We start from the raw sequence: 12,033 nt of genomic DNA, 5'->3' as shown, positions 1-12,033 counted from the left end.
GGCCGATGCTGCCATCGGTAACTAGACAACAGCTCGTGTACCAGGAGCGTATTAGGGAGTTTGCCATTGTCTCTCTGTCCCGAAGATTTGGTGCCCAAAGGGTCTGTGGGCCTATCAACAGCACTGGACACTGATGGTTGCTGTGAGCCGTGGGTGTCAGATGATTCTTGTGCCAACAGTTCAGAGGATACCAAGTGAGAGGATGATTGCTTTTGGCTATCCCTGGGCTCGCTGAGGGGACTTCCTGCTTTCTTTTTTGACTTGGGAGAGGAGTCCCCAAACTGTTTCTTTGACCCACTACTTGAAGTTGAAGGTTGAGGGGAAGACTCAAGCCCTTCTGAAGGGCTGGGGTCAGAGAACCATCTCCATAAAGATGATTTTCTGGTGGAGCTCTCTGTCCTTGCAAAATCTCAGTCAGAGCTGCTGGCACAGGGAACTCTTTTGTGGAATGGGGTGCTCACTGTGGCAGTGAATGCACTGAGTGTGCTTACCGGTGACCAGCATTGCATCACTGCAGTGCGACGCTTCTTGAAGCCTGAAGAGCTGAGCATATCCTTGTCCAGGGGTGCCCCCCACACCCAGGGTTGACACAAGAATGAAGCCTTTTCTTTTTTCTTGTTGTTGTTATTGGGTTGGTTTTTTCTTTAGGGCATGGACAAACAGAAGTCAAAGAAGGCTAAAGGGTTTTTAAAAGCTAAAGATTAACAACGGAAAAGGACAGCAGGATTGTCTGGCTATGTAGACTCCCTCCTCAGGCCCTACGCTACCAGCACTCCCAGCTACCTTCGAGACACCACTGACTTCCTGAGGAAACTACAATCCATCGGTGATCTTCCTGATAACACCATCCTGGCCACTATGGATGTAGAAGCCCTCTACACCAACATTCCACACAACGATGGACTACAAGCCGTCAAGAACACTATCCCCGATAATGTCACGGCTAACCTGGTGGCTGAACTTTGTGACTTTGTCCTTACCCATAACTATTTTACATTTGGGGACAATGTATACCTTCAGATCAGCGGCACTGCTATGGGTACCTGCATGGCCCCACAGTATGCCAACATTTTTATGGGTGATTTAGAACAACGCTTCCTCAACTCTCGCCCCCTAACGCCCCTACTCTGCTTGCGCTATATTGATGACATCTTCATCATCTGGACCCATGGAACATTCCTTGAGAAATTCCACCATGATTTCAACAACTTCCATCCCACCATCAACCTCAGCCTGGTCCAGTCCACACAAGAGATCCACTTCCTGGACACTACAGTGCTAATAAACAATGGTCACATAAACACCACCCTATACCGGAAACCTACTGATCGCTATTCCTACCTACATGCCTCCAGCTTTAACCCCGACCACACCACACGATCCATCGTCTACAGCCAAGCTCTGCGATACAACCACATTTGCTCCAACCCCTCAGACAGAGACAAACACCTACAAGATCTCTATCAAGCATTCTTACAACTACAATACCCACCTGCGGAAGTGAAGAAACAGATTGATAGAGCCAGAAGAGTTCCCAGAAGTCACCTACTACAGGACAGGCCTAACAAAGAAAATAACAGAACGCCACTAGCCGTCACCTTCAGCCCCCAACTAAAACCCCTCCAATGCATTATTAAGGATCTACAACCTATCCTGAAGGATGATCCAACACTCTCACAAATCTTGGGAGACAGGCCAGTCCTTGCCTACAGACAGCCCCCCAACCTGAAGCAAATACTCACCAACAACCACATACCACACAACAGAACCACTAACCCAGGAACCTATCCTTGCAACAAAGCCCGTTGCCAACTGTGCCCACATATCTATTCAGGGGACACCATCACAGGGCCTAATAACATCAGCCACACTAAAAGAGGCTCGTTCACCTGCACATCCACCAATGTGATATATGCCATCATGTGCCAGCAATGCCCCTCTGCCATGTACATTGGTCAAACTGGACAGTCTCTACGCAAAAGAATAAATGGACACAAATCAGATGTCAAGAATTATAACATTCATAAACCAGTCGGAGAACACTTCAATCTCTCTGGTCACGCAATTACAGACATGAAGGTCGCTATCTTACAACAAAAAAACTTCAAATCCAGACTCCAGCGAGAAACTGCTGAATTGGAATTCATTTGCAAATTGGATACTATTAATTTAGGCTTAAATAGATACTGGGAGTGGCTAAGTCATTATGCAAGGTAGCCTATTTCCCCTTGTTTTTTCCTACCCCCCACCCCCAGACATTCTGGTTAAACTTGGATTTATGCTGGAAATGACCCACCTTGATTATCATACACATTGTAAGGAGAGTGGTCAGTTTGGATGAGCTATTGCCAGCAGGAGAGTGAGTTTGTGTGTGTGTGTGGGGTGTGTGTGTGTGTGTGTGAGAGAAAACCTGGATTTGTGCTGGAAATGGCCCACCTTGATTATCATGCACATTGTAGGGAGAGTGGTCACTTTGGATAAGCTATTACCAGCAGGAGAGTGAGTTTGTGTGTGTGTGTTTTGTGGGGGGGAGAAGGGTGTGTGAGAAAACCTGGATTTGTGCTGGAAATGGCCCACCTTGATTTTCATACACATTGTAAGGAGAGTGATCACTTTAGATAAGCTATTACCAGCAGGAGAGTGGGGTGGGAGGAGGTATTGTTTCATGGTCTCTGTGTATATAATGTCTTCTGCAGTTTCCACCGTATGCATCCGATGAAGTGAGCTGTAGCTCACGAAAGCTTATGCTCAAATAAATTGGTTAGTCTCTAAGGTGCCACAAGTACTCCTTTTCTTTTTGCGAATACAGACTAACAGGGCTGTTACTCTGAAACGGAAAAGGAGAGTTAACGATCTGCTAATGGACAGCTAAAGGCTCTGTCTCTAGCCAGGGGCAGTTGAGAAGGAAGCAAGAACGGTTAGCCCACACGCGCTGCCTAGCCTCATGGTGCAGCACAAGGCGAGACAGAGCATGTGTGGTCCCAACGGACACTGCTACCGAAGTTCTCCGATCAGCAGCACAGGGACAGAGACAATGCCTACAGTGGAACCTTATCGGGACACTACTCGAAAAAGAAGCAACAGACACAACATCACTTTTGTAACTGCTGCCACAGCTAGTTGGTGACTGTTCAGCAAGGCGTGCTAATCTAGAAGAGCTACGCCAGGACAGACGTTGGCTTTATTTTATCTGGTGTCCAATACATTTTGCAACCGACCACTCCCTCACCCCTGGCCCAAGAAAACAATAAGCAATCTGTCTTGCCCACCATGGTTACAACCCACTATACGTTAATGTAAATGAACAACAAAACTACAGATTTTCAAAAAAACTAGGATAACTGTGAACTCTGAAAACCAGGAATGCCTCTTTTACAGGATCTGCACTGATCAGGTTTACAGAATACATTGCTTTGTTTTTGTAAAGAATAGCATACTGTCACCTCAAGGAGCTGTCAGCCAGCTGAGCTGGTGAAACCAGAATAGGTGAGTGCATATATGCCAGAACGACCACTCCTGGATATGTTATTATGGTCTGCCTAAAGCCTCCCCCTTAGCAGCCATCTATAGCCAGCTCTCCTCACACACAGAGTCAGAACCATGTACAGCATGAGACTGTAGGCACTAGTTGGAAGTGCAGGTTTCTATTGGACTTTGAGCTGATATTCATGTTTCTAGTCATCTCAACTGGATCATGAGAGAGCACCAGATCGTGGAATTGTATTGAGAGCATTAGGGAATAAAAGGAAGAAAGGTGTAGGTGGGTGAGGGTGAAAACAGAGACAACCTCCAATCCTGCAAATGCTTATGCATGGTTTAACTTTATGCACTTGAATAGTCCACCTGACTTCAGGGGGCCCACTCATGTACTTAAACATGTGCACAAGTGTTTGTTGAATGAGAGCCTAAGAGCAGATGCAACAGAGAGAAAGAATGTGTGTGGCAGAAGGAAACTGAGGACAGATACAGTGGTGAGAACTGAGGAGGAAAAAGGCAGATGGTTGAAGCAAGGGGAAGAAGACACATCCACACCTTAGCTGCCAGACCCATCTATGCACACCTCCCTGACCTCCAGTAATCCCATATAAAATCCCCATGGTATCCTGAGTTTATACCACGATAAACTGTAAATAAGCTATTTTTATTTTTAAAAATAAGTATGGTCTCAAACTATACATTTTTGTAAACATTAGCAACATCTCAAAGTCTTTGCTTTGTTTACATGTGAGGAGAAAGATCTAAGGTGAAAAGGTGGAAGGTACCCAAGGCAAATGTTCCCCACCACCCCTTTCATGCATGATGCTAATATCTGCAAAATGGTCATCACAAAAAGACAGTGATGTGTCTGGGTAGAGCAATGTCTCAAGGCAGATAAGGAATCTGCGTTCATCAGCTGATCCATATATATATGAATTAACTTTCTCTTTGACCATGGTAGTAACGTTTGACACCACCTTAGAGACATGACTTTACATTTCTGTAGCCATTTGGGCTTGGTTTCTCAAAAAACTAAATCACAGCACTTTTAGACTAATTTATTTGCCATAATTTAGAATTACCAATCAACTGTAGCTTACCAAAGGAAAATTGAAATAATATCTATTTAGAAAAACAAACAGTACAGTCAACTAATATAGAAAACAGCAATCATTACCATTCTCACTACATATACAAAAAGTTTATACATAGTTAATGATTTCAAGTCTTTTTGGTCTTTAAATCACATCTAATGGTTCTATATTAAACAATAATGAGAAGTCTCAAATCAGTGTAAACCAGTGACAGAATACTGGACTAAAGAAAAATAGCAATTACAGATACACAAAGATGCTTATTACCCTTCATTTTACTGAAATGGAATAGTCTTTAACAGAATATATGGATGCTGTACATTACTGAAGCATAACTGTAGGATTTTTCCAACTATGAAGTTCCTTGTGCCCAGACTGGTTCTGGATCTCTAACTTGCATCACTACTATTATTTGTCAGTAACAGTACAGCATGTAAATCCCTGTTCTGCTACTTGTGCAGGAAGTTGTAAATAATCATTGTATGGTAACTTTTATAATAACTGTAGCATGATTACAAATCTCTCTGCTCTGACTGACCCCTGCAAATCTCTGTTCTGACTGATTACTGTATTTAGAGGGTGTTTTTACAACATGATGGCTAACATGTGACAGGTAGCATGTTGTAAAATCCTAATGTAGACAGGGCAACCCTTGGGTTCACCTAAATCTAGATAGAACTACAACTTGCTCTGTCTAGGCTAGGATTTCACAATGTGTCAGCTGTCATGATGTAGGTTTCAGAGTAGTAGCCCTGTTAGTCTGTATCCGCAAAAAGAAAAGGAGGACTTGTGGATGAAGTGAGCTGTAGCTCACGAAAGCTTATGCTCAAATAAATTTGTTAGTCTCTAAGGTGCCACAAGTCCTCCTTTTCTTCTTGTCATGATATAGATACTCACCTTTTTCCTAGTGTAGACATACCCAGTGTTTTCAAGCTGTCTCAGCTCGTTCACTCATTTTATCTGAAGCAGACAACCTCCAAAATTTACAAGGACCTCACTTTATTACCACCCTTCCCCACAAAAAAATGGGACAAAGAAAACGGGGCTGTGAAATTGCTGAAAGGGGAACATTATTTTTAAAAAGATGAAAAATCATTGGAATTGTTTCCGTCCAGGCCCCAATCTGCTTCCACTGAAGTGAATAGGAGTTTTATCAAAAATTCAATAGGAGCACGATTGGGACATCTGACATGTGAGTCAGGTGGGGCCCTGCTTCAACTGAGAGACATTAAGGAATTCATTGGTTTTCAGTTTCTCCTTCAGCCCACATACAACTGCCACTAGGCAAGGACTTTCACTTTTACAGATTGTAGAGCCTTGCTGGGGCAGTTTCTGCAGTACCCCAAGTCTGAGTTGGGATTGCTAAGGAATTACTTAGCTGGACTTCAGCCAGGCACCTAGAAAAGTGCTTCAAATTACTCTATACAGGAAAAGCAAGGCGACTGTGACTGTCCTTTTGAGTTCTGCTCAACCAATAGCCACTGGCCACATGATGCCTGATAAGAAGCTAGAATTGGCCCACCAGGACCCTTGATATGGCAAGTAAGGAGGAGGAGGACATTTGGGTCATAGATGTGCAAAGTATTATTTTTATATTATTATTATTTTTCTCCCCATATATTTTCAGCTTATTTCAAAAAGTGATTTCCTACTGTGTGCTTACTGTGGGGCTCAGGAGAAACAACATCTGCCTTCAAGCTCCTTATCCACTAGAAAATGCTTGGAGGTAGACAGAAATGAATACACAGAGTCTACATACTCCTCCCTTATAACAAACAACATTATCTTCTTGGCAGCCATTAGACCAAGAAACAGAAGTCTGTCTCCTGTACAGTGTACTGCACTGTGGCTGAGGTTTAAGATCACCCACTATTTATTTTGTTGACTGTAAAAAAAAATTTAATTGAGAAGTGTAAGGAAATAGAAACATTTTAAGCCTCAAGAAAAAAGTCAGTATTTCTTAAAAGGAGTATGGGCTCCCTCTGGGTGTAATGCCAATTGTCAAAAGCAAATATGTTTTATGCTATTAATTGTAATCAAAATGAGACACCAGTATTCTGAAAGGAATGAGATATGGATCAATCAGAGAACATTTTACAGTGACTATTATGTTCCTTCATTAGTACTCAGCTAGTCCTGTTACACAAGAGCTTTATGCCTGATAGCCCAGAGTCAACTATGAGGAAAGTTATACAGCCCAAAATGTAATATTAGCCATTTAGGAGAGAGAAGAAAATAACATCTAGAGGGACAGCTAAGGTTTAGTGTTAGGTTGTTTTATCCACTATTTCCTCCATAAACATTTTTTTAAAAAAAATTCTTTTAAAAGGATGGAAAAATCTTATTTGTCTATTCTCTACAGCCACAATTTCTAAACTGAATCATACTGAGGTGCAAACACAGCACAGTACACAAAACAGTCTAAGCTTAGCCGCAAGTTGACTATTTCAGTTACAGAAATGTTAATCTACAGAAACACCAGATCAAATCAATATAACAAGTTGCTCCCTCTCGGGCAAATTTTTGACGGCAAGATTCCGTTTGAGATTCGTGGAATTCCATGCCACACCTGGAGTCTTTTCTTATGTCTCATTTTTACCTTTGCTCAGCTGAACTGGCATGCTTTCCGATTTCATCATTCTCTGCTGTTGCTGCTGTGCCTGCAGGTGTTGGTGCTGGAGGGGCTCCACAGTGCTCCTGATGGGCATTACAGCAGAAGGAAAGCTGCTAGCACTAATAGCTGGGCCTGCAGGACTACCTGAAGCCATAGCTGGGGCAATCAGCTTTCGACCAAAATTAAGCAAACTATTGGAGACTTTATTAATGTTCAGTGGAGCAACCTTTGCACTGGCACTGAAAAATAAAATGGAAATGAAAATATCGTGATCATTAGTAATTTATAGAGCATTACAAATATATGCAGCATTTTACAAAGAGTGGAAAAAATCTTCTAAGGAACAAGGACATTACACATATTGAATTTTACATGTACACGTGAATTTGTGCATAAATACAAATACAGTGTCAAAAGAGGGCAAATACTGAGAACGTTGTGAAGTGGGCGATCATGACGGAGTTTAATATAATGGAAAGCTTTATACTGAAAAGAGTATTTATACTCTGTCGTATTCCCACCCATATTGAATGCTGTAATATGTTAACAAAAGCACTACTGCTACATTATGGAGCGAGGATAGTTTGTGCATTTTTATGGCATCCCCTGACTCTTAGTAAAACCAGGCCACATATAAACAATGTTTTTTTGGAATGGCGCTTTGAAAATGTTAGACTACTGTATGGCATGTGTATTACTATTCTGATTATTGTGTTGTTCTTCTGCTCCTCCATTTGTGTTATGCAGCGTGCCAAAGCTCCTCCATTTGTGTTATGCAGTGTGTCAAAACATCGATGCCTTGCTGCTTTCACAGCCTACCAGAGGTCAAGGCTTCACTTCCCTGCTAGCACTTATTGTCTGTGCCAATTCAATTACTGTACATGATCAGTCAAGATCTCCAGACATTCCAGGCCTGGTAGTCAGCACAGATAAGTCATATCCATGATTCCAGGATGGACTGTAACGTGTCATTCTCCCTCCAAGACATTGTGTAGCCAGTAAAACTGTGGGGTCCTGGTTCATGACTAGGGCTCCTAGGTACGATGATAATACAAGTAATTGCTCCAAGTTGATGAGGATGTATAGTCTAAAGCCTGACCTCAGTGCTAAATGCACTCAGAGCACTGAAGTCAGAAAGTGTATCAAGCATATCAGAGTCAAGACTCATGCCCCAGCCTCAATGCCCTTAGCTACCAGTGTGTGCCCTGAACCCGCTGACGATGGTGAGTTCAGCACAAGACTGGTTGGCATCTGCTCAGGCGGCATTTGATAGTCCCCTCTTCATCTTCCAAACAGCAATCTGAGTTGTCTGTATGGGATGATAAGGACAGTGAGCAGGAGGGAATAGGGTGAATGGCTCTTCCAATGCCAAGTATATGGGACGTCTAGTTAGACTGTAAGCTTCGCAGGACAGGGATCTTCTTTTTGTTCTGTGTTCAGAAAGCACCTAGCATGGTGGGGGTCCTGATTTGTGACTAGGGCTACTAAGTGTGTGCTACCATAATAAGAATGCCAGAGGCACATCCACCGTTTCCCCTTATTCGGTGAGAGAGTGACTAAGGCTGTTCCATTTACTCTGGAAATCATTTGGGACTTCAGAGGAGATATTTTGCTGAAGAAGGGTCTCCTTGTAGATAGGATGTCAGTACCCACGTATCTAGTCCTGAGCTATCTGATGAAGGACATTTGACAATATCCACATACCATCCAGGAAGTCACCAAGGGGTATGTGTTGCCCAAGCATTCCTTAAGCTTACTTCCAGGCTGCACAAGAGTCTGGTGATGGACGTAGCTATAGCCAGAGGCAAGGCTGGCCATAAACAAGGCTTGATGCCCGCTGAGCATGATTGGCTCATCTTACAGACTTTGGCAAACTCCAAACCAAGATGTGGATGAAGGCCCATAAGTAGGATTGATGCTCTCTCTCTAGTGCTCATGCTCTCTCGGATTTTAATCTTATTGACTCTGACTTGAAGTCAAACAACTTTTTAAGCAGTTTGACTCTACACCTAGACTTTCTCTGTAGAAAGTCTCTGTAGAAACTCATTCTGGAGGTAAATAGGGAGAAGGTTTTAAAAAAACAAACTAAAAAAATATTGGGAATTTTGGATGAAATTCTGATGCACATTCAAGTTCCTACTCTATCCATACTAATTCATTCTTCCTGCATGTTTGTTTAAAATTCACCAAAACATTGCAAAACTTTCTTTTGTCCCAGTACAATGATTAAGGATAATCTTCTTTTAACATATTTTTTCTGATTCTTTAGCACAGCCATTTAGATCATAGTTAAGAAAAAAAGGTCATTAAAAGCAAAATCTTGATGATTTTTGTGATGGTGAAATTCCTGCAAAGGCCATCCCAATCATTTATCATATATTGCTTGAATATCAATTGTCTGATCAAATAGAAATGGCTTTGCTGATCTCTGGGTTATCTTAACACTTTCACTGGGAATTAGAAGCTGTTTTTCTTCTCCTTTATTTTGAAGAGATGAAATTGTTCAGCAAATTTTCTTGTTCTTAATGATGCAAACAACTTAAGTGCATTAAAAATAGCCACTGTAGTTAAAAACAAAAGGGAACAGTAATAAGGATTACGTTATGGTATATAGATCCAATCCTGAAATCATTATTCAGACAGGATCCACTCTGGCAAATACTTAGCCTAATATACACCTCAAGTAACCGAGTTGTGTGATTGAGTTTAATCTGGGGTGGGAGGAAAAAAAATGAATGTCATTTGTCAATATGATTTCGAAGGATAACATACTATACCTTAATTTCCATGAATTGTAGCTACTTTGAATAAGTTCAAATTGCACAGCATTTGCCAAAATCTAATGATTTCATTGAATGGAGCATTTCAATTTCCCACTCATACTTAGGGTGAAGTTTTCCTCAAATAGGTAAAACAGCAATTCTCAAAACTGTGTGAAAAACTGGCTGGCAATATTGTAGCTCTCTTTGTTCACATTTACAAGGACTGTGGGACAACATTCCTTCTCTCACAGAAAGAGAGGAAACAGAGCTCGCCGCTTCATTACTACAGTATTCTTTTATGGGCAGCTCAAAGCCGTTAATACCACATTCTTTAATTGAAGTAGTGCTTAGCTGGAGTAGGCAGAATGAGAGCAAATTTATCAAAATTGTAGAAGACTGTTACATATCATCTGAGAATTCGATGAGGATTGGTTATTCAGCTTTAAACGTTTGCCAGGATTCAGGTCTCTTATGAACTGATCTTGCATTGGCAATGATCACCTCAGGACACGAACACAACAAGCCAAACAATAATTTTGACACTTTAGTGGCTTGCCATGAAAAGCTGTTGCTATTTTTTTTCCTTAGATCCCTAAGTGGAGTTATGTGGTGTTTTCCTCAAGTTGCAGTTTCAGGAAATGCAAGCAATGACAGGGCATTAGGTATGCAGGACGAGATGCTTTGACACCAGATTGAAGTTCAGAAGAATAGGGGCACTATATCTGTTTCCTACCACCTAAAATAGTATATTAAGCTTATATACCAGTGCAAAGGATGATTGAAGCCACTAAACATGGATCAATGTCTGCACTTGAGCCGTCAAAATGTACCGAACACGCACGACAATTACAAGAAAAATGAGGATTGATTATATTATAGAGTTATCAGCAGATGCATTTAAAAGTAAGACATTGGTTTAAAAACATGAATGTCAAGGAGACGTAAATCCAATCTATGAAGCAAACAATTTTGTTTCATCACAATAAGCATCATTGACCTTGACTATGAATGGTATATTTTTAAACAAGATGATTCAATCTCTTCAATTTTCTGCTCAGACAAAAATGTTTTGTTTTATGAAATCCTTATCTCATCAGTATGTAGCTATTAAAAGAGAAAAATCTACATGAATATGACACATTTAAAAGTTTTAAAAGAACAAAAAATTAAGCAATATAGTGTAGATTTGTAAAGATTTTTTAAAGGTATCATAGAATCTCAGAAATTAAAGATAAAAAAACCCCGTTTAGTTATCGAATCCATTCTTCGCTCACTGCAGAGCCAATCCCTAATGATATATTTTCCAGTGCTTTGTTCAGTATATTTTTTAATGAGGCCACCACTTCCTTTGGGAGAGTATATCAAAGTACAATACTACTGAAATGATACGGCCTAAATATTTCTTTGTTGAAATCCAGTCCTCCTAGTTATTCCCTCCTTGAGCTATGCTTCACAATTCCTCTACCACATTGGTATTTATTTATTTTTGCTCTTATCAATGAACTCTCTCCATTGTATTGACATCTTTGTGATATACTGAGGCACTAGGGTCTGATGCAGTATTCTAGGAGTATTCCACCATTTCTATATAGTTATAAGAGAGTACCTCACTGTATGAAATAAATTATAATATTTGCCATTAGCAAGGTATCCTTTGATCACTTTGCCTACAGGCAAGAAAGGTAGGGAGGACTGGATGGACCCTTCATCTATTTCCTAAATAATTAAAAAGTATTTAAACTACATGTAGCAGAAGCTGAGCCTAATGAAGAGCTCATACCAGTTCCATATGCCATCCACCCACCTCAACAGATGGAGGAACTTGACTGTGGCAGCAGCAAAGGGGGATAGCCCCAGCAGCGAGGGAGGGTGACTCAATGATGGAAACCAGGTAGCTTGTCCCCTAGGCGAGTCACTGGAACCCACAGGCCAGATGTGGGGCAGGGAGTGCTGCTCATTGGTCAGCTTTCCCCAGGTGCCAGGATTTCACCTGGAGCGTGGGCCATGCTCTTTCTCAGCTCTATTCCAGCAGTCCCACCCAGTAACCCCTGAACTTAAAATGGGAGAACAGTTTGGCAGATGCTGC

The 12,033-nt window shown here is 41.4% G+C and overlaps 1 protein-coding gene across 1 annotated transcript in view; it reads right to left on the bottom strand.

Moving 5' to 3' along the window:
• Positions 1-12,033, bottom strand: part of TBC1D5 (TBC1 domain family member 5) — a 274,157-nt gene that overhangs the window by 83,562 nt on the left and 178,562 nt on the right. Inside the window, exon 16 of the mRNA XM_073333539.1 lies at positions 7,171-7,424. Within this exon, the coding sequence (XP_073189640.1) occupies positions 7,171-7,424 (254 nt within the window). The remainder of the gene's footprint in view (positions 1-7,170; positions 7,425-12,033) is intronic.

The sequence above is a fragment of the Lepidochelys kempii genome, chromosome 2 (genome assembly GCF_965140265.1).
Source record: "Lepidochelys kempii isolate rLepKem1 chromosome 2, rLepKem1.hap2, whole genome shotgun sequence".
Taxonomy (NCBI): Eukaryota; Metazoa; Chordata; order Testudines; family Cheloniidae; genus Lepidochelys; species Lepidochelys kempii.
This window is presented reverse-complemented; position numbering and strand designations above follow the sequence as displayed.